The sequence below is a fragment of the Ursus arctos genome, unplaced genomic scaffold (genome assembly GCF_023065955.2).
Source record: "Ursus arctos isolate Adak ecotype North America unplaced genomic scaffold, UrsArc2.0 scaffold_20, whole genome shotgun sequence".
NCBI classification, from domain to species: Eukaryota; Metazoa; Chordata; class Mammalia; order Carnivora; family Ursidae; genus Ursus; species Ursus arctos.
In genome coordinates this window covers 45661305-45684625 of record NW_026622875.1, presented here as the reverse complement: position 1 = coordinate 45684625, position 23321 = coordinate 45661305, and the positions used below count along the sequence as shown (strand labels likewise).

At 49.7% G+C, this 23321-nt stretch overlaps 1 protein-coding gene across 2 annotated transcripts in view; it reads left to right on the top strand.

Moving 5' to 3' along the window:
- OSBPL10 (oxysterol binding protein like 10) overlaps window positions 1-23321 on the top strand; it is a 292041-nt gene that overhangs the window by 244225 nt on the left and 24495 nt on the right. For both annotated transcript variants that reach the window (XM_026496853.4, XM_026496850.4), the window contains one exon: window positions 16089-16238. In XM_026496853.4, coding sequence (XP_026352638.2) covers window positions 16089-16238 — 150 coding nt within the window. The remainder of the gene's footprint in view (window positions 1-16088; window positions 16239-23321) is intronic.

Genomic DNA, 23321 nt, shown 5'->3' with positions numbered 1-23321 from the left:
TTGCTTTTTGTACACAGTGAAACTTTTTCAAACTTGCTTTTTGCCAGTCTGCCACTGGCCCTTACCCCTTCACCGACTCCCACTACTTCCCCAGAGCCTCCGAATTAACCCGGACGTGGAAGCCTGAAGTCATTTCTAACAGTTTCTACAGTTCTTCAGTTGGCAGTGGAAGGAGGACTTTAAAAATTATTGTGAAACAACATTATTGTTGCCATAAAAATAAGGCAGAGGCTTTTGTAGGAGGTCAGAAATAAAAGTCTATTTCAAATCTTCCGTTAGATGCTGCCTCCCGCAGGGGGGCTACTGTCTCTTCTGGGGAGTTTGCACAGCAAACATACATGCATGCATATACATGCTTGTAGGAATTCTTACAACTATGAAATTACACTGCAGATAACGTGTATAGGTAAAGCGGCTTTTTAATTGAATAATACATCTTCGATACGCTCCCATGTCAGGATACAGAGATTGTTTGTATCCCTTTCAGTAGCTACAGAGCAGTCAACTCGAGGATCGTATCATGACTCGGGGAACGCTGTGCCTTATTTAACCAGACCTTATGAGAGACATTTAGGTTGTTCAGTTCTTTTACAAATAAGGTTCTGCTCGTATTTTGCACACTTATGCAACTATGTCTTATATAGGGGAACTGTCTAGCCGTGGAATTTAAGTGGAATTTAGTCAACAAGTGTGGGAATTAAAAATTCTACTGAGTATTACCAAATTGCTCTTGAAGACCGAAACAAATTTATACTTCCACAGCCGTGTGTGAGGGCTGTTATTTTTCTAAGCTTTTTCCATTAGAAATAAATATCGAGTGCCTATTTTCTTGCCAGTTTTTATTTAAATTTTAGTTTTAATATTTATCTTTAAGCTCTAAGCCCAACGTGGGGCTTGAACTCACGACCCCGAGATCAAGAGTCACATGTTCCACTGACTGAGCCAGCCTGGCTCCCCTCCAGTTTTTAATTTTAGAAGAAAAACAGTGTCTTGTTTTAATTTCTATTTTTATACTTACGAAGGAGGTGAAGAATATGTTTCACGTGTTAGCCATTTGTGTTTCTCTTGTTTTAAGTGTCTTGTTCACAGTCTCTGCACGTTTTTCAATTCATTTGGACTTTCTAATTAATATTTTATAAGCGTTCTTTTTATATTAAGCCAATTAGTTCTTCATAATGTGGGGCAAGTATTTTGTCCATGTCTTGGGTGCACTTCAGAGATAAGAAGTAATGGCCGCAATTATGGTTTCGGTCACCCCTGTAGAATCTTCTCCCGGGAGAGACCCTTTAGCCTGAATCGGTTTGAGAGTCAGACTCTCTTTACATCCTTTCGTAATCTAACGTTAGTTTCCAGTGAGGCCCCAGAATTGTACACATTGCTGTCTAGGAACACCACCGGGATGAGCCAGCGTGCTGCTCCGTGTTTGTGTTGGCTGTTTTAGAGGGAGGTACGGTAGCTATGGGAATATCCATGAGCCGAGGTAGACGCTTGTCTGTCTCGGAAACAACATCTGGCAAGAACCCCGTGGTCCTCTCATTAAGAGCATTGGCTACATGGAGCCCTCATTGTCCCCACCCTCACCTTCTCCCTGGTCCTACTCCTTGCTCTGAAGGAAATGTGGAAATGTGTATAGATAGACTCATTTGACATGGGTTCTGGTTTGGATCCTCTCTCTCCATCCAGGGTCTAACTGTTGCTGGTTTTAAAGACAGTTTTATGCAGGATACTGAGTAACTTGGAAGAACACAACAGTGGTTTATTTCTCAAAAATGAAGCACTTAATATCAGAATTTCAACTTTTTTTTTAAGTTCTAAAGACTTTAGATTATGGATGGCATGGTAACGTAACCAGCTAAATATTAATTTCAAGCAAAACATCACCTATCATGGGTTATTTTTAAACTTGCCTGAGTGCTGTTTGCTGTGTGATCGTGCTTTATGAATGGACTGAAGACGTAATATACAAGAGTAGAACATTTGTCAGAACGGCTACCCGAGGAACAGAAAACCTAGCTTCGAGAGCCCTCGTAGCGAGCTAGGTTATGCTGGAGAAATGGAAACTACATCAGGGTAATCCAAAAAAAAAAAAAAAAAGAAAAGAAAAAACACACAAAAACAAAGCTGAAAACAGGAACTTAGTATTTAGAAGAGTGTAGGTCCTACCTGAATACATTTACACCTTAAAACTCCCTGTCTTCTTTTTGTGCTAAATACAATAACCCTGATCATTAACAGCACTCACCACACGTGTTCTTGGCCCCCTAGGGTGACTACAGCTGTCTCACAAATTCTTTGCCTTTGAAGTTTTCACTGAATGAAGCGTTTGAGAATGGGGCAATGCAGAGTGTGATAATGTGACAGTTTTTCAAGTAGAAGACATAGCCTCATTTGGATTTTTTGGCCGTGGAATAATAGGGGAAAAATATGAGTTGTTACAATTACCCTCTTAGATCCTAAGTATCAATTCACATTTGACTAAAAGTGGAAAGAAACCTCCTTTGAATACCCTCAGTCACAGTGGCTAGAAAAATGGACATACAGAATGCAAATTAAAAAGCAGAGAAAATGCCTGCTATCTGAGCCGGAAGGTATTGAGTGGGATGTAGAGATTGTCGCTTTCATAGCACCTTGTTGGTGCTTTTTCATCGTAGAATTAAGAGCTGTGGCGGTTTGTTCTGGTTTCTTTCTCCTCCTTCCTTTTTTTCCCTACAAAACACTGCCGCCTGTTTCTCCCGGATGCGTTTCCGTCATTAATACTTACAAAAATCTGGATACAGTGAAAATATACCAGAACTCTTTTAAAGAAAAGTGAAAAGTCTAAAACTGCCCGAGCTTTGCGTTGTTTCTAAAATTCCTGGCTTCTGATGTGCTTATAACACTAAATCAGTGGCCCTTTTGAGAGTCAGGAAATACTAATCCAGAAACTCGACCTTGTGGAGTGCAGTGGTGTGCATTTGCGTGATTTAGATCCGCCTAGGTGCATACGGGATATGTGCCTCGGCAACACAGGAAACCCTTGGCGAACACGTGTCCTGTGTGTGGCCTGGAAAGAACAGTATCTGCAGACGAGTCCTTAATGCACTTTGCTTTTTCCATCATTCATGAGGCAGTCCCTTTCTGCCTGCAAAGAACAGTAAATGCCTGGTGCTTTTAATGACTTGTAAATCAAAACTATTCTGTGGTTTGCAGTGCCCCTGGTTATTTCCTTTGTGTTATCATACCCTCCCAAGATTTCCATCGGAAAGAATCAGTTGGGAATTTCTAAATGAGAGGCATAAATGATTAAAATGGATGGATGAAATTCAGAGTCGGAATGAAAGGACCGCCTGGTGGGACCACTGATGAAAATACAATTGCCCTCTCCCAATCAAAGTTTATAGCTTTCCATTTCCGTTTTGGAGCTGTCAAGTGGAATTTCCAGAACCCGGTCTAATGTTGAGAAAGATGGTTTGTTTCTTCAACTTGTGTCTACGCAGGTTTTTGAGAACAGTTGTCCCTTTGTCCATGTCTGGGTCCCCTTGCTCTAGGGCGGTGCTGTGTCCTCACAAGGCACTCGGGATTGGGTTTGGAGAACCAGAGGGGGCCAGTAGTCCATCTCCTGCTAGTCTTCCCTGGGTACCAGGCTTCTCCCACACCTGCGTGCTTTTCTCTGCTGCCCCTTGCTGCCCCTGCCGCCTTCAGGGGTTCGAGCAGTGCTGCTTAAACGCTAGACGCATCAGAAGCGCCTGCAGGGCTTGGCAGACCGTAGGTTCAGCGGGGACCGTGGGGGAGGAAATGGGAACTGATCCAGTGGACCTAGGGTTTCAGTTTGGAGGATGAAAAAATTCTAGAAAGCTGTCGCACAGCAGTGTCAGTATAGGTAACACCGTTGTACTTAAAAATGGTTAAGATGGTAAAAAAAAAAAACCAAAAACTCAATTGGGTATAAAGTGATCCATTTGTTATAACTCATGGAACTTTACACTAAGGTCTCTCATTACACCATATGTAAATTGTACTTCAGCTAAAAAATAGAAGCCAAGACCCCCCAAACATCCCCAGTTCTGGACTCCTTGGCCCCAGAGGTTGAGTCCGTAAGTCTGGGATGGGCCCCGAGACTGGGTTATCTCTGATGGTTTTCCTGACAGTCTTTCTTGTCATGTTCCCAGGGGTGCCGAGGCGGCAGGTCTGGGGACCCCACACTAGGTAGGTCCGATTCAGAGCTTCTCCTGCAGCTGCTGTGCGCACCCTCGTTGCTGTGCAGCTTTCCCCCGGTCTCTGTCAAGAGTTCCGGCCCTAACTGTGCATAACTCGTGGGGAGAACTAGGCCGTCTAGCGATGGGTGGCGTCAAGGGTGGAGTCTGACGGCTTCGCTGACGTGGAGCCATCGACCCGAGTTCTGTGGTGTTTACTCTGAATAGAGGTATTACCATCTACAGAATCAGAAGAAATCCGTCACCCAGCACCCAGCATAAATCAATCATAGTGTAAACGGTGGAGCTAGAAAGAGTTGTGTGCTGAGTGCACATTGGTGGTTACAATAGAAGCAAATCTTAGAGAGTAGAATTCCTTTAAATGTTTAGGTCCGGAATCCTTTTATTACTGTTGGTTCCCCCCGTACACCAATGCTTCATCCTTTTGTTTCTGAGGTGACAGTTACTTGTAAAATTGCCCTTTTGTGCTTTATTAGGAATGTCGGATTTCCAAAAGGACCTCTTCTCGGTGAGCTTTGGATTTTACCAAGAAGTTAGGGAAAGGTAGGCCTGGCAGTGGCCTGTGAGTGGCCGTGGCAAAGCTTACCCATAGGGTTGTAGAGGAGGGAGGGATTGTTCCTGACCCGGGGTCACTGGAGTCTGGATCGTGGCATGGGGGCTGTGTTTGCAGAGAAAGAACAAATGGTAGAAGGCAGAGAAATGAACCGAGTGGGCGTGAAAAACATAGAGCAGTGCTATCCAACACAGCACGCTGCGATGATGGGAGTGTTTGGACACTGACCAATATGGTAGCCACTCGCCACGTGTGGCTGGTGAGTACTTAAAATGTGGCTAATGCCTCTGGGGCACTGGATTTTAAATTTTATTTATTTTTAATTGATTTGCATAGCTCCGTGTGGCCAGCGGCTATTGCACTGGGCAGTATGAGGCTGGGGGTGCCGTAAGGGTGCCGTGGACTGTCTAGGTAGGAGGGAGTTCGGGTGTGGAGCAGGAGGGAAAGGGAGAAGGGGGTAGGTGGGAGAGAGCCTTACATGTTGGGCTCACTGGATAGTAGTTCTCTCTGGGCAATGGAATGGCATTGAAGACTTTCGAATGGAGAAGAGGGTATTTGGGAAAGAACATTCTAGTGGTGCGACACAAGACAATGTGTAAGAGGAGAATGATGGGAGCAGAAGGAGAGTCTGCACATGGTTAGGATCATACAGTTAGGTGTCCAGGGTCTAGGGCGTGGTGGCAGAGATGAGGGCGGGAAGGGATGTGCAGACCAGGTAGACGGGCGGGGCGCTGGGAGGTGGTGTGCACCTGCAGGCCGCAAGTCTGGATGACTAGGCAGGAATGTGGCCAGCAGGATGGAGACATCAGGATGCTGGTGGGGCCCTTCTCAGGTCTGTGTTGCATCTGAGAGGAGGGATGGTGAGATGCTTAGTGGCCTTCTCCCCTACGATCACTTCCGCCTGAATGAATCTTCTGCGCTTTTACGTTGCGCGTGGCCTACTGAAGTAACTCCATCTGCAGGCATTTCTGGCCAGTCCACTTTGCTTCTGTCTCCACCTGCTGCCTTCATAGTTCACTGTGTGATCCCATGAGAGGGACCCCAAAACCAAGCCATGGTCTGTCCCCCAAGGCCTCAGGTTCCAAGAGGACTAAGACCATTTCCGTATTCCTCCCTTGTGCCTAACAGAGAGCCTGCCGTGCCTTCTTACTGAAGGAAGGAAGAGGAGGGACCCTTCCTGGAGGCTGTAGGGAGAAGCCGTTTCCTTGCCTTTTCTGGCTTCTAGAGGCCGCCTGCCTTCTCTGGCTCGCGGCCCCTTCCTCTGTCTTCAAAGCCAGCCATTGTTGCACGTCACTGACCGTGTGCACCTCCTTCTGACCACACATGGAAGGGTCTCCAATTTTCGGGATGCCTGTGACCATACTGGATAATCCAGGACTCTCTCCCTGTTTCGAGGCCCTTAATCACCTCTAGAAGCTAACACTCAGGTCCTGGGATCAGGACACAGATCTCCTGGGGAGACCGTTACTCTGCCTACTGCAGACGGCTCAAGGGGGCCATGGCGAGCAGGCAGTTGATGCAAGAAGCTGGAGTTTCCGGAGAAGGCTGAGCTTGAGCTAGACATTTAGAGGTCATTGGTGAATAAATGGTGGAAAATGGCATCAGGTGGGCTCCCTAAGGGAATGAGTCTGAGCCATAAGGTTAAAGCCATGCTCTGTCCTGCGTCAGCCAAAGTGTCCTGACATCATGCCGCTCCTTCTATTGGAATGCCGCCTCCTTCCTCTGGATGCCCTTTGGTGACACTCAGCTCAGTGTCTGCCTCTCTGGTCGCCCAGGCCACGGCCATCTTCCTGCTCTTGTTGTTTGACGTTGCATAATGTGTCCTTTTATTTATATATTTATGCTCGTTTTTTTAATAACAGCTTTATGAGATAGAATTCACATGCCATGCCATTCACTCATTTAAAATGTACCATTCCATGGGTTTTAGTGCTTTCACAGATAAGTCCCACTATCACCACGGTCAGTTTTTGAACATTTTCATCACCCCCAAAAGAAACCCTGTAGTCTTTAGCTGTCACCCCTTATTCTGCCCATCCTCCCAGCCCCTGCCAACCACTAACCTGCTTTCTGTCTGCATCCATCCGCCTGTTCTGGACGTCTCCTATAAGTGGAACCATGTAATATGTGATCTTTTATGACTGGCTCTCCTTTTCATTTTCTTTTTTTTTTTGAGAGAGCGAGAGAGAGGGAGAGCATGAGTGGGGGAGGGGCAGAGGGAGAGGGAGAAGCAGACTCCCTGCTGAGCAGGGAGCCCAATGCCAGGCTCGATCCCAGGACCCTGGGATCACGACCTGAGCTGAAGGCAGACGCTTCACCAACTGAGCCACCCAGGCGCCCCTGTCCCTTTCATTTTAAACCTGGATTTTGTCCTTGCACACTCCAGTTGTCCCCATTTTTTCTTTCGTTTTACTCACTCATTCCTTAACACATTTTTTTTTTTGAGCATGTTTTATAAAAACCAGCCTTTGTTTTGAGATCCTGCAACTGAAAACCTCAATTAGACAGGAGTTCTAACGGCAGGCTGTCACAAAGGAGTTTCAGTTAGGGTAAGCTGACCACTGCAAGGTCACTACTGTCTACTCCTCGGTTCCTGGCTGCTGGTACTAATTGATCACAGCATTCTCTGTCCTGGATCCCAGAGGTGGCTTCTAGGTCCGTGGCAAACCGGAGCCCTCAGTAGCCAGCCCGGATAATCGGCGCTCCTCTACTGAGAGAGCTCTGACCTTCCAGTTCCAACGGGAAAACAGGTGTGCCGGTGCATGAGTCCAGTTCGTAGTGCCGGGGCGGGCGCCTACAGGGAGCCAGGAATTCCTTGTTAGGAGGGACGCACCGCCTCGTGCTGCTGGGAAGCCTGGTTGAACGAAGTCTCCAAGGAGGAGGTGGAACTTACGGGTTCCACCCAGGACCGGGGGAAACAAAAGATCTGTGGACTCAAGCAGACGACCAGCTTGTCAAATGCAGACACCATGCGTTAAGCATCCTTATATCTTCAATATCCAATGTGGGTGTTCGAGGCAGTGGGGGTGATGGTAACTCTGAAGGAGGCCTTTTATGTCTTGAACCATTGCTTTTCCTCATACCATAACCTAGGGAGGCGAGAATGGGTATGGCACGAGTTTCATGCCTCCTTTCCCTGGGCCTTCTAGAGAACTCAGGTAGCCGCGGACGGCAGCCCACCGCTCCCGGGCACTCTGCTTGGTCGCCCTTGCTCCTCTGGATTTGTCTCCTGTGGTTCTCCGATCTGCATGTGACCCTTGGCTGAGATTTGATTTGGAATTTCTTAAGAATCCCTTCCTGGTGCAGCCCTAGATTCCAGAAGTAATGCTCCCTCCTGGGCAGGGCCATGGACTGTGTGGGGGGCCCGGAGCTTCACAGCCCCAGAGTCCTCTGGGTCCTTGTCGCGGACCTAGCAGAGGAGCTTGTCCAGCAACACACAGTGTCCGGAGGGACGGCTCGGAGGATTCGGGTGCTGTAGCAGTGGCTTTTAGATCACCGTGCCCGCTGGTGCCGCCAGGCCCCCGTGGGAAAGCCACGGGCTCTGGAGCGCAGCGGGTGCTTACTGAGCTCTGCCTTTGGGCCCGGCTGCAGGCTCAGCGCTCTCCGTGCTTTTCTCCTGTAGGCCTCTCAGCAGCCGCCTGAGGTGTGGGGTGGGCCCACCTCCATTTCAGAGATGAGGAGACGGAGCCTGACAGGTGCAAGGTAGCGGATTCAGAATTTATATCCAGGCCATCTCTCCGGCTTCGCTGCCTCCCAAAGCCACGGCGATTCTGTTCTCTCTTTTTGCGCCCTCTTCCTTTTCCTTCTCGACACATTGACCCCAGTGTTCACAAGCTTCCCGTGGGCTTGGAGATGTGGCCTGTGCTGCTTGCGTGGCTTGGGCCGTGGGGACCGGCGCCCCGCAACCCGGCGTGGCTTCGCTCTCACCCAGTCTTGGGGAGCTCTTGGCCGGGCCCGTAACTCAGTGCTGGATTGGGTTGCAAAGCACCCGACTTTTGCTGATTGAGATAGGGTCATAAAGCACGCGACACAGCGCTTGGCTCTTGGGCATTTTCTTCACACGTGTGCCCTTCCCGCTGTTCCTGGTGGCCGCTGGTGCTGGAGGAGCCGAAGCGTGGCTTGTGGCCTCCGGACGTGTGCACGCGGTTGCCAGTACGGTCACGGGCACGCTTGCTTCCGGTGCCCCGGCCGAGATAATCGCCTCCCCCTTCACTGCTGCTGCTGCTTCCTTTCGGGGTTTTTTTTGGTATGTTTTAAGGTTTGCTCTGCGCCTTCTCAGTTCCTTTCTTTTTTGCTTTCATTTAAAAGTGGTTTCCGAGCAGCTACATGGAAACGAGGAAAGGGCTGATGTTGTTTGCTGTGAATGCTTCTCTCAAATATTTTTCAAAGGAACACCTGTTGAACCCTCTTGGCATAATCGTGCCTGAGCGTCCTGGCTGATGATGAATGCCCCCCTACTCCCCCCCATCCCTCCCTCTCCCCAGAAGTGACTTACTTCTACCTTCCAGGGTGTGTTTTATTGAAAATGAACCTTTCTGCAGGTCGGCCCCTTTGCTCGGGAAGAGCATCTCTCCTTCCAGTCTATGAGAGCCAAGTGTGGTAAATGTGTGTGTATGTGTGGTTAGAGCCAGAAAGCCAGCGCGTCCACTGGGAGGCAGCAGAAGGATTGTGATGTCAGTGGCAACCAACTCAGCATCTCCAAAACGGCAGCTGGGACCAGCCTGCTGTGTGGACATGCTTGTACTTGAAGCTGTCAAGGATTAGAGCCAACTCGTCCATCGGGTTCCCCCCTCGCACAGTGGCCTCATCGTACCTACCTCCAAATGGCAAGATAAGGTCCCCCAAGTACAGTGGTGGCCTTCAAGGCACCGTTGGTCACCTGGCTTTGAATGTGGCTCCACATAGAAGACCGTACATGTGAGGAGCCTCGCCTTCAGCGGCCGCCTTGCTTCAGGGCCAAGGGGCGTCGGGTGTACAAGACATCATCCGAAGACATGTGTCTGACCTCAAGCTCTTTGGCATGACTTCTGACCAGAGGAGAGCGTCCGTCCATTCAACTGAGAGACCCTCCGCTCAGCAAAGATGGCCTCTTTTTGGGGAATTGTTGACAGGCACAAAAGACTCTTCCGGGGAAGAAATCCCACCTGTGCTAAGTGTGGGAAGGACAGTAGGTCATTAGGAGCAGCCCCTTGGCATTCATATGACAAAACTGTATGTCCGTGTGTGTCCTCGGGGGTAGTAATGTTTCTAAGCATGTGATAGTGCCTTGCACTTGATGGTCACGTGATATAATTGTCTTCCTGGGGAATGAGGGACAAAAATGCCAAGTGAATTTGCTGGCCTGCTGGCCATCTTTGTATGCCCTGTGCTATGCTGATGCTATTGACTTGTGTCTGAGGTTGGCTTGGGTCCTCGAATATGGCTATGCCACTTTTCCTCACCTTGGGCTGTGAGATCGGACTTCTTCGGATGTAAAATAGTACTAATGTGAACACACACAAGGAATATCAAGGAATGATTGTGATAATTTGGTTGAATATGCTAGAAATACTGAGATGAGAAAAATGACTAGAGATAAAAGGGACTAAATACTTGGTTTTGTGGATTGCATAAAGGTCATCCACACCAGTAACACCGTTATCATTAGAACAAAAAGTTGGTCCCTGGGCACTTGTACCTCTTAGACAGGCAGACCCCCGGGCTTGGCTTGGCTTCCAGTATTCACTCTATTTGTCTCCTTTGTCTTCCATTTACCTACTCTTCCAATCTCTCTGCCCCTCTAGCCTCTAATCCCTGTTTCAACTTGACATTCCTATTTTTTCTAGAACCTCTCCTTTTCTAGCAAACCACCGTCTGTTGACTCTTATCCCCTCCAGTAAAAAAAAAGCATACTTGTCCTGGTGGCCACCATTGCGTGTTACCGCAATTTGTGCAGAGTTGCAGAAGTGAGAGGTAAGGTGCAAAGGAGGACACCTCATTGCCTTGTTGCTCTTTTGCTCTGCTGCTGTCCCTCATGACGTTTCTCTCATTTGAGGGTAGATATCTGAGCGTGGTGCTTTGGGTCTTTGCCCCTGCCTCCCAGCTTTCCGTGACCCTCAGAATATCAGATACTCTTCTGACATGGCTGGGTTTTCCCTTTTCTCCTGTAAAGACGATATCTGGACGATGCTCGGGTCTTTGGTGTGGCTCAGTTCACCCCGTGCCTCTGTGTCAAGGTATCAGCATGTGGGGAGAGATGCCAGGCTCTCAAAACATCGGGCTGCATCGTGCAACGTGCTGACGGGGTCGAATTTGATGTTCAGTCTCTAGGTAGACTTTGAGGATAGCTGCAGGTCACTTGAGCTCAGTGGCTTTTATTTTCTGTTGAAGAGATTATCAATTTACGAATGCCTGTCCTAGGACATGTTCTTGGGCAAAAGACGGCAGTAGGTGCCCATCTTAATCTTCTCTAGAGTAGACCCTCCTACCTGCATGTCTGTGATTTAAAGGCGCTAGCATGGCTTTGCTCCCTGTGCAACAGGAAAAAGTCGTCTTTCAAGGCTGGGTCATGTATCCGCCTCCGCTTCTCTCACAATGCCTCAAATCTAAGGATTCAGCCCTTTGAGTTAAGACCCTAAGTTCTTAGGCATTTACAAATAAAGAGGACATTAGTAGATTAAATCGCTTATGGTGGCCTCAGCTCTCTCTGAGGGCCAGTGAAAGAAGGCGAGAGATGGTCGTGAAGAAAGAAGGCTGGGTTGCATGCACTTGTCTGAGGAAGGGGGGAGTAGGGGCGGGGGTGGAGCGGGGCCTGTGACAGGGGCATGAACGGGCCTCAAAGATGAATGTCTGTTTCATGGTGTTTTCTGGAACTGACCCAAACTGTAGTTTGGCTACATGTGTGTATTGAATAAAATGGATTGGAATTTCCATCTCGCTTGCAATTTGTATTTGTATGGCAGAATTAAGATTTGTGTTAAAAAGAAGAAGTGGAGGCAAAGTTCAGTGTTTCCCCTGCGCTGTCTAACCTGAGTCATGATTTTGCTTCTGGCTTTGGCCCCTGCCCAGTGCCTCACGGATAAGTAGAGGTCTGTGCTTAAAGGCAGGAGTAGATGCTGGGACTGTCTCCCTAGGACACTAGAACACATCCCATGCTAAGAGCCTGTCTCTCTTACACCATCTCAGACCCTTTGGTCCTTGAGAGGCCCGAGGTCAGCCCAGGGGCAGATCTTCTTCCAAGAATCCAAGGAGAGCATGGGCCTCCTCTCCAGAAAATGCCCAGACACACAATTTTTCTATCAAATATGAAGGGTAGTGGTAGGTACCTTTAAGGGTGTCCATAGTGCCCAGATTCAGAACCCTTGGTCTGGGGCACAATTCACTGTTGTGGATGCACGGAGGAGTGTCCCTAAGCCCCAGCCCGCCATGAAGCTTTTTCCTGCCCATCAAATGTACTTGTCCTTCCCCCTATTTGCTCAGAGGCATGAGTCCCTTGCGTTTTAGTAGCGTCATGTGCCCTGAGGCGCTCATGTGGTAGAAATATTGACTCATAATTTTTGTTTTTATTAAAAAACTTGTTTTTTCCAAAGCCCGCTTCTCTTTGAAGCAGATTCTGATTCCATTTTATCTTCAAATTGGCATACGTACTTTTGGCTGGGCTGGCTCATTTGCAGAGATCTCTGGGGGAACGGGGATATGTGATGATTCTTCTTGCTTTAGTAAGTCGTGTGAACTTGCCCAGCATTTATAAAACCATTTCTCATTTTCAGTTTTCTTCTGAGATCGAGAAACACTGTTCTGCCACCTTGGAGCGCCTTGAGGCAGTGGTCACAGCTTTACAAGCAGAAATCGAGAGGGATTGGAGGGTGCGGGCATGCAGGGGCCCCCAGGAGAGAAGCAGAGCGCTGCGAGTGGGAGCGTGAGGATTTGGAAGGGGCACATGGGCCTGATTATGGAATATAGATCCCATGACCTTATCAATGTTTTGGATTTCACAACAGACCAGCAGCGTCGACAAACTGTTGACCCTAAAAGGGAAGAAATTATTCTGCCTTTAAAATGCCGACAAAGCCTTGTTGTTCAAATTCTAAATTTCTTGCAGCGCCAGTTCACAGTGGGTGCTTTGTGGATGCGGTAGTCGATGGAGCGGTATTTGCATCGCCAGTTGACCTCTTTCTAACGGGGTTGACCAGTTCAATACTCCTGTCTTCTCTCCTCTTGCCCTCATTTTCGACCCACAATAGAAGGTGGTCTCGCCTTTCTGCAAAACACTGAGTTCCAGTGTGGGTGGAATTGGAGGCGTCCTCTAAGACATTCACTAACAATGTGGTGCATGAAACCACCTCTTTTTTTTTTTTTTTTAAGGATTTATATATTTGAGAGAGAACTAGAGCATGCCCAGGGGGAGGGGCAGCAGGAGAGGGAGAGGCAGACTCCTCATTGAGCAGGGAGCCTGACAACACGGGGCTCGATCCCAAGACCCCGAGATCATGAGCTGAGCCAAAGTCAGACGCTCAACCGACTGAGCCACCCAGGTGCCCCTCTCCCTTTTTTAACCCTGATTATTCACTTGAGTTTGGGCAGGAGGGGTTTTTGCAAATCATACTGTAAGAAGAAGGGCACATTCTCAGAAGCTCTGGGAGAGAGAAATATTGCAGCTCCTTGATTAAGCTTAGGCTGTTTGCTGAGGATCCAAGCCAGCAACGTGTGTTGGGCTCCTCCTGGCCTTTCTTCTGCCGGCTGGACTTCTTGGCCCCCAAGAGCTCTGGCCTCTAGTCACCCGGGAGTGAGTCAGCTTCTGGGGCCCATGCACCAGCTTTAACTCTCTCTGCTTGAGCCAGCGTCTCTGAGAGGCCTCATCAGACACAGAGGACATGTAATGTTGGATCACAGGGAAAGACCTGGGACGTTTGTGTACACATTGATGTGTGTACTTAGGATCACGTGGCAGGATCTTACAGGGAGACTTGCTGGCTACCTGACGTCCGGGACAAGCTGGGTTTAATTTCCAAGCAAGGCAGACAGGAGGAGGAAGTGTGGTCCCGGGTGGTCCGGTAAACATGTTGCAGCAGGTGTGACAGTGAGTGGGGAGGATGGAGATTTCCCTGTGTGCTGCTGTGTGGACAAATGGGAAATCACGTTTTCAGAAGAAAGGATCGTTCTGCTTCATAAAGCTTATGGCAGCCTCACTTGAGCAATTGATTTGTTTAGTCTGCATTCAGTACTCCGTGAGAACAACTAATTTCAGGCAGGAATAATTGCGCTCAAGATGGCGGCTCCCTTTCCTGTTGAGATGGTTAAGGACTTTGCATGCCACAGTCCCCTCTTCCCCCAGTGTGGGTGTGTGCTGGCAGCTTGATTTGTTTTTGATTCTCCTTTTTCCTTCCAAAGCAAGATGCCCAGGGCATTGTCCTCTCCTCTCCCAGCTGCCCCGCCCCTGCATTGAGGGGAAGTCTGCTAACACAGGGTACTGTGTTACTGTAGTACTACCCACTGCGTCACTACAAAGGAAGAGGCAAGAGCGGCACCTTTGCCATTGGAAGGGATTGGGTCTGAGCTTTTTCTGTCTTTAGTGGCGTCTGACTGGAACTGTAAACTCCCAGTGAAATGAGACCGCCATACACTTCAAAACTGAAATCCAGAGGAGGGAGAAGGAAGAGTCAGGAGGGGCAGCTTGGTGGGAAGATGACCCTGCTATTTCTAGCCTTTCAGCCATCTGGCTCAGGGGCCTTGGCAGTGGTATTGAGACATGGCAGATGGGTGTCAAGGAGGTGAAGCTGGAGGAGAGGCGGGGTGGCCTTCAGCACCCCTCCTTATCCAACTTCCTGGCGTACAATCAGGGCAACCCACTCCCCCCATCTAGATTCATCTGGTGAGTCTCCTGTGGAGCAGGATGGGGGTCAGGGGTCCTCAGTTATTTCAGTATGTTCTGGCAACACAGTTTTCCAATGATGTCAACCAACACACATTACGATGAAGCTGGAGACAAGGCACACAATGGGGGAGAAAGCAACTCTTGGCTGGGGGAGAGCCTACCCCCGTGAGTTTCACCGAGGTCTTCCCAGCTGTCCCTCCCCAATTGGGGTTATTTAGAGGTGATTGAGAATAATTTGAGAAGTATGTCTATGGAAAATGTCTATCTCAATGAAAATTTTTTAAATGCCTACCCCAGGGGAGAAGAGCATCGTATTTTCTCCATGGAGTGTTGGTAAGGAATGGCCAGCATGTGTATGTTAGGCTGGTCAGTTACAACCACCTTAATCACTAAAATAACCTTGGGGTGTTGGAAGTGCCTTTAGATAAAATGAGATGATTCTGTCTAATGGGGTTTATAAGTCATTAGTTTCTGCATAGACATATGGGCAAGTCTGAATCCTTTTCGTATTAATACCTGGAGCTCCTGCATTTCTGTATATCGAGTTCATTGGTCTGACCTGTTCTAATTGGTAATTAGAAACCTTTGTGTAATGTTTTTGCAGAGGGCTTGGGCTTACCTGTAAACAAGTACCAGAAGAACACAGGTAAATGTGGAGTGGGGAATAGGGTTACTTCTTTCAGTAGAATCCCAAGGACAATGTTACGTGATAGCCAGAGTTCTTGATGCTGGGGTCTTGGAATATGCTGTGCTCTGAAATCCCTCTTGTACATTCTGCTCATTAACTTGCCTGTTAACTATGTAATTGGAAAAATCAGAATCAAGCAATTGAGTTAATAAACTTGCATCAACGAAAGCAGGGTCTGTTGGCTAGCATGTGTTTCGGCATTATACAATTTCTGTGTTTTTCCTTAAATTTTTATTTTTGTCTCCCTTCCTAAATTAATGCCAGCTCTGAGACTTTTTTTTTAATGCTTGCTGTATTGATATTAATTGATGTGAGTAGAAATAGTCTCAGAGTAAATTTTCTCATAACCAAGGTAATTTCAGTCCGTCCCTGGGGTATCTGACTTTTGCTTATTAACAGAAAAGTTTACATTAGATATAAAGTGTTCTGGGTGGTGTAAATTAAAAGGAAAATATTACATGGGAATAGTCCAGGTAAGGGAACCCATACCCATATAGGTTTTTGAAAAGAGGGAAACTTCTTTGGGGGGTGGGGGGGAGAAGTCCTTAGGCCAGAAAGTTCACTAATAGCAGATGATGGGGAAAATGAATGGACACGCACAATAGCTAAAGCATCCCAAAAAGGGTCTACACCCCGAAAGTGTCCTCTTCCACCCTGCGGCTAATAGGACTGGCTCACAGAGAAACTCTTTGTGCAGCAGGACTGGGCCCCTTCTGTCATTGCTAAGCATATGGGTCTCTATGCTGTGCTTCTGACTTCTGCTGGACCAGCTGGTGACTTTTATCGATGATCTTGTTTTAGCCAAATTCAGGCCCTGAACTGGTTTTGTCCGAAGATGAAAAAAGTGACACTGAAGATAAGGAAGAGACAGAATTGGGCGTCATGGAGGATCAACGGAGTATAATTCTTCATCTCATTTCACAGCTCAAACTGGGAATGGATTTGACCAAGGTAGGTTGGCATGGCCCACTGGGTTTGCAGCCAATGGCTTGAGTTCTGTCTCCCCTCACCTCCCAAGCCTCCTCTACTCACATGCTCTTCACCGTGGTGAGACTGGGGAAGGAGAGTGGGGAAAAGGCCAGAATGGCACTCGAGCATGGGTATTCCAAGGGATACTTTGAAAGGACGTTTTTACATAAATGCCTCTCTCAGAGCACGAGCGCTGCGTTTGACTGTCTGGAGGAACTGCTGTTCTTGCGTCAGAAGAAGCACATGAAATGATAGGGAAAATTCAGAATAAGATTTCTTTGTTTCCTGCTGTGTTCTAGAGAAGATTGAAGATGTAGAGACAGATGTGGCAGATTGGCCCCAGAGAGAACGACGGGAGGAAGGAAAATGGCGGCCCCGGGATTAAGGCCACTGCATGCCCGGCCACAGCCTGCTGCCCGCTGGCATTAGCTTCAACAGCTAGTCCCCAAAGGGCAACCTTGTTGGGAACTCAGATCCCATTACCCACCTGCAAGGAAGCAGACGTGCTGTTTGGTAGAAGTGCACCTGACTCTTCCTGGTGCTGTGCTCAGCCAGGATTCATCCTAGGGGGGCAGCATCAAGAGAACCCGGTGTCCAGTCTACTGATGGCAAGTTGTTGGGCCCATAGAGATCCTGCCTCACCCCGAGCAGTGGCTTCATGCTGGAGGCAAGCAGGGAAAGCAATTTTGTATGTAGCTGAAGGGTTGTGTTGTGGCATGGGGAGGGTGGGGTGACCACCTGGTTGCCTTTCTAGCCAGATACTGAATTCTGATGCCTCCTTGGAAGGTGGGGGTGAGATGGGAGGGAGCGAGCAGGGCCCCAGCCCAGTGCTGGACTCCCAGTAGGCATGACATCACTCTTAACCTGACCAAGCACTCCCTGGGAGATGAGACTGAGTGGTGTGGTAGAGGGACAGCTACGGGGGAGAGACCCGGGGGAGAGGGTGCGCTGGGGAATGGAGATTCTAGAGCCTGAAGGCCAGCCAGAAAAATGTGGACATGCTCGAGATGGTCCACGCCACTGAACCCCCCTCCCCGGTGGGAGCTGCCTTGAGTGTGGTTGAATTGTTTGCCTGCCTGCCGTGACAGGTCTAGATACCACAGGTTCACCTCAGACTGTGCTGGAGGCCAGAGAACCAGGAGGGGAGGGGCAGGTATGAGAGATTCTTTGAAGAGGAAGATGACAAGATGGTGACTGACGGCTTACGGGAGACCGAGGAGTGGGGAGCCTCAAAGAGGACAGAAAAGCCTTTTCCGCAGAATGTTTTCTATGTTTGAATGTGAGCATGTCTGATATTCTGGGAGACTGTGGCACTTTAAGGAAAATGGTGGCCCCACGCTGGGGAGGCCTGACCTCAGAAGGTTCCCTGCCTTCGCCGCTCTCCACCCTCTGCTTGGATCTGCCCATCAAGCCCTGATGACCTGCTCTGCGTTATCCTGCCTAATTCCCTTCACTGGAGCCTTCTAGCTCTAGAATGCTCCTGTCCTTTTGGCTAGAGGAATCATTTAAATGCTTGCCTTTTTATTTATACATTTATTTTAAAGTTTTATTTATTTATTTTAGAGAGAGAGCGTGAGTGTGTGGGAGAGGAGGGACAGAGGGAGAGGGAGATAACCCCACTGAGGGCTCGATCCCACGATCCTGAGATCATGACCTGAGCCAAAATCAAGAGTCAGATGTTTAACTGACTGGGCCACCCAGGTGCCCTTAAATGCTTGCCTTTTTAAAAGCCGCTTCTTTTTTGTTTTCGTGGATTTGTGGCACTTCCAATAGAGCTTGCGTTAAGATCTGGTGGAAGGAGCGTGGGTAGTAATATATGCTAGTATGATCTAAAACCCCATTTCCAAACTGTGGGGCAGGACCCATTTAGGAGGTCGTAAAACCAGTGTAGTGGGTCACATGATCATTTCTAGAAAATGAAGTAAAACACAATGGAAAATCTCAGAGTGTACTGCCCACGAAATTTTTATTTCGTTCTGTTGAGCCATGTGTACGGGGTCACAACGTAAAACATATTCTCGTTGTGGATCGTATTAAAAAATATTTGGTGAAACACTGTTGTAGAATCCTGAACGATATAGGAGAGAGAAGTCAGAGGCACCGCAGTCGTGCAGGTCGGATGTGGAGAGGCACAATCAAATACGGAGAGGGCTCTATTGTAGCAGGTTGAGTGTCCCAGAGGCCTGGCATCGTGGCTCTCTTGTTTTAAAATAAGTCCTAGGAAGCGTGCACCTCCTGTTATTATTTTGTTCGGATATAATTGTTTTGCAGTTCTGGAGCTGTGGTCTATTCCTAAAAGAGCAAATGTTGTGTTTATTCAATACTCAGTTGGCTATTTGAAAGGAAAGCTTTTCTGGTCTGTAGTTCATTAACTTATTTACTGGGAAGAAGCTATCATTCGAGAACCAAGGGAACAGTCGATGAGCTGAAATGCTTGTGAGAGGAAGAGGTAAATCTTCTATTGTGTCGTAGAAAGGTTGATGAAAATCTCTGTTTCCTTACTGTCTCCTTTTCTCTTCTTGGCATTGGCCTATGTCATGAAGTTAATTTAGCTTGTGTTGGATTGGCCAAGTGGAAGAACTTAGCCCGATTGGAACATCTGATGAGCAGACAGCTGGGATCTTCTTTGACTCAAGAATGGAGCTCTGCTCACTCTCCGTGAAACAAGTATACCGCCCCATCTTTGAGGAGGTGGCCAGTATTGACACAGCCACAAGTCACCAGCATGGCTGGGCATCCAGTGCGACATTTTGCCTGAGTTAATTAACCGTGGTCACCGGACGGGGCCAGTTTCATGGGCGTGTGACCAGTGGAGTCACACAGCCCCTGTGCTCAGAGGCGTCCTGTGCTTGATAGAATGTTCTGCTGTTGCTCTCTTGAATTTTTTGTTTTAAAGATTTTATTTATTTACCTGAGAGATCAAGAGAGAGCAAGGAAGAGAGAGAGCATGAGCTGGGGAAGGGGCAGAGGAGCAAACTCCCCGCTGAGCAAGGAACCCCACATAGGGCTCCATCCCAGGACCCCAGGATCACGACCTGAGCCGAAGGCAGTCGCTTAACTGCTTAACCAACTGAGCCACCCAGGTGCCCCTCTCTTGAAATTCTTAATAATTTTGAATAAGGGGATTTGCATTTTCATTTTTCCCTTTGCCCTCACAAAATAGGTAGCTGGTCTTGCCTCTAAAAGCACCCCTGGCTGCCCTCCTCCCTCAGCTATGCTTCTGTAACCCCAAGTTGCTGGTGAATATCTCTGCTGGATGACCTGCTTCATTTTCACAAATTGTGGGTAGCCTAGAAAGGAAAGGGAGAGAGAAAGAAGGAACCACAGAAAGGTGGTGGGCCACAGAAGGGCTCTTTGAGGAAGGGACATTTAGGTTGAGGCCAAAGGATGATAGGCATTAGTGGAAGGACTGAGGGGGTATTCCCGGCAGAAGGAACAGCATGGGCAAAGCTGGAGAGCACAAGGCAGAGTGACTGGAGTCCAGCGTGTGCTGGCGAGCGGCACGGTTGAACCTGGAGTGGGTAGTGGTGTCAGATCCTGTGGACCCTTGTGGGTCACGTGAAGGAGGGCGAACTTGATCCTGAGGGCAACAAGAAAGCTTTGGAGGGTTTGATGTAGGTGAGAAACATGAGGAGGGGCTGTGCTCCACCTGGACTCCAGGGAGAGGGGCCACAGAATGCCCCTCTGTGGAGCTTGGACATCTGTGACCTTAACCTACTCTTCAGGGGTGTGTAAGACAACAGTTAGTAATGCATTCGTTCACGTATTCTTGGAGCCGCACACCTGCCAGGTAGTGTTCTAGACCCTGGGAGCGCAACGGTGAACAAAACCTTCAGCATCCCCGCCCTGGAGCTGGTGGGGTGACGGAAGGAGGCAGACAGTGAACGAGAGAGACGAGAACAGCGCAGAGAAGCAGAGCCTGGTGGGAGGGTGAAAGGAGACAGTGCAGGGGAGGGGGACAGACTCCTTCGATGCCCTGCTCAGAGTGGACGCTCCCGGGTGCCACTGGAGCAGAGACGAGGTTCAGATGAGGAGGTCAGCCAGGTGACTGTGCGGTGGCGGCGTCTGAGGGCCCTTGTTTGGCGTTTTGAGGGTGAGCAGGGATGCCCGTGTGGCTGACGCAGAATGGAGTGGGTGGGTTGGCGGGAAAGAAGTTGGCAGGACGGCAGGGCTGGATGCGGGGGCGCTCCTAGGACTCTGGAAGGACTTGGGACAGTGCTCTGAGTGACGTGGCGGCCACTGGAGGGTTTCGAACAAAGAAACACAGTGGCCCTTCTTGTACTTGTAAAGGATTATTCTGACTCCCCTGGAAGGAGAACGGGGGTGCTGGTGAGTGGGGTGTAGGCAGCGGGGGAAGGGCAGACACAGGGAGGAGGTGAGGGATGATGGCAGAGTGGCAGTGGCAGATTTTGGGTGCCCCCACAGGATGTGGATGTCCTGATCGCGTATGGACTGGACACGGCGCGTGAGGGAAAGAGGAGGAAGGGACGACTCGGATTCTGACCCGAGTCGCCGGAAGAATGAAAACGAGAGCTGCCATTCGTTTCCGATCCCCATTGCTGAGGCATTAAGCACCTCAAATGTCGTAGCTTCAGACAGCATCTCGTTTGTTCACAGCTACGCAATCTGCGCCGGGCTCGGCCGGGCCCTTCTGCTGCCAGTCTTGTCCGCGGTCGCCCGTGTGCCTCTGGTCAGCTGGCGGGTTGGTGGTGCGCTGGACGTGGCTGCGACAGCTGCCCCCCCCCCCCCCACGAAGTCTTAGGATCTCTGTCCGTGTATCCTTCCCACGGGGTCTGTCCAGCTGGGAAGCCAGACATCTCACAGGGTGGCTCAAAATTCCCGTGAGGACCAGAGTGAAGCTGAGAACTGCTTTTTAAAAACTTAGGCTCCAAAGTGGCCCAGTGTCACTTCCTCTGAATGGGTTAAAACGAGTGTGCTCTGTAGGAGCTGAAGGCCACCAGCGCCCCAGACGACCGTCCCCTTACGGAGACGGGGAAGAGCAGGCTGGGGCTGTCTCGAATTCGTCGTGGGTCTCTGAGGTCTGCCGTAGCCGTCGTTAGGCGTTCGGGGAGGGAGGGAGTGTAGGCAGTTGGTGTAGAAGTCTGAGGGTTACGAGTGAGGTTCAAGTACAAGGTTGAGAACCAACAAGGAACAGAGGGTGTTTGAAGCCAGGAGATGGGAATGAGTTCCTCTGGGGGGTGAGGGGAGATATAGGGGATGTCCAAGAACTGAGTCCTGTGATACCCCACTATGTAGAGGTTGGGGGCATGAGAAGGATCCAGGAAAGGAGGTTGAGAAGGGCCAGCCAGGGAGGTAGGACAGAGAGCAGAGGAGTGCGAGGTCATGGAGCCACGGGGAGAGAATGCTTCCAGGAGAGAGGAGCATCGGCTCTGTGCAGTTGTCGGAGGTTTCCAGAAAGATCAGACTTGGAAATAGACCATCACGCTTGTTTTTATCAAGGTCTGATGGGGCGGGTTTAAGGGAGAATAGGAAGAACAGTGGTGGCGGAGGGGAAAGATGGCTGTTTCAAGAGCTTTGAATATAGTAAAAGGGGAGCAGAAAGTTGGGTGGAAGCTGGAGGTGGACCTGGACTTGGGAGGCTTGGTTTCTGAAGGTGTCTGGGTGCTGGTGGGAATAGAGAGGGGAGGGGTGGTGGCTGCAGGAAGCCGAGTAGTAGGAGGGCATGGGGCCGAGAGCATGGGCGGAGGGTCACCCTTTGATGGGACGGCGCAGCCATTGCCTCCAGGGAACAGGCAGAGCCCGGGGTGCAGAGGCTGGGACATTGGCTGGAGAGCCTGGGGTGAAGCAGGTGGCCCTGAGCCAGACCGTCGGGGTGGCACCCTAATGGAGTTCCCCAACCTGAGTGCCTCAGTTTCCTTCCTGTGAACCCGGGACAGCTGTACCTTCTGCGGGGGCTGTTGTGCGAGTGCATGCACCTGGCGTGCGAGGGGTTCAGAGCGCAGGAGGGAAGTGCCGCAGGAGGGCTGGCTTTTCGATGATCGATGATCGTGTGTGTGCTGTCTGTGCCGCTTCGCTTGTCCCAGGGACCGCAGGAGCGGTATTGTATCCTGCAATACAGAGGGGGGGTCGTGAGAGATTTGGGGAGGGATCAGACAGCAGCGGGAAAGGAGTTATTCATCTCAGGGCGACCTAGAAGGTAGGAGGATGGCCACACGCCCCCACAGGGGCACGTAAGTTTGCTGTAGGTCACGGCTGTAGTAAGACCCATCCGCGTGTCGTCTTCTTTCCCTCCAGGGAGGTTGAACTGTAAGCTGAGGCATGGAGAGTGAGAGGAGCTGGATAGTGACAGACTTGAGGTTCACTCGGTTAGTACCCGAGCGGGAGAAAGTGGCAGAGCTGGGGGGGTGGGGGATCAGAGATCAGAGGGGGTAAGTGTAAGGCAGGGCCATGGACTCCACGCCCGTGTGTTGAGAAACGAGGCTGCGAGGAGGTGGTGGGCAGAACGGGGTCAAGAGGCTGTCGTTCTTGGTGGGGCTGGGATGAGGTGGAGGGAGATGGGACATCACGGGTAATGGGTGGAGAGTGGGCTGCTTGGAACTGAGATGATGGAGGAGGGTGGTAGTTATGGATAGCAAGGTGGCCCACATGGATTCCGTCTGGGCGGGGAGGCAGTGGGTGGTTAGCCTAAAGTCCAATTTTACGGGATCAGGTGAGAGGGAGATCTAGAACAGTGGATTTCGTGTTGTTCTAGGGGGCACAAGTGATTCCACAGAGTAGGTGGGAATTTGGGGATAGAGATTGTGGTTAAAACTGGGGCAAGGCAAAGGGAGGGAGGATCGGGCTCTCCTCAGGTGAGGAGGTCCCTGACCCTGAAGGTACACAGTGCGTATCCCATTGTTTCCTGAAGCTGGGCTCCCCTCTCGGTGAGTGTTAAGCCCAAAGGCACAACCGAGCAAAAGACTAGGAAAAGGAAGGATTTTATTTGCCACAAGTAAAGGAGAATGAACACCAGGGATCTTTCCCAAAGCAGTGTCTCCCCGAACAACCAAACTGGGGCAGTTTCAAGCTAAGGGTGCATATGTATTCACGAAGGGGCTTGCCCAG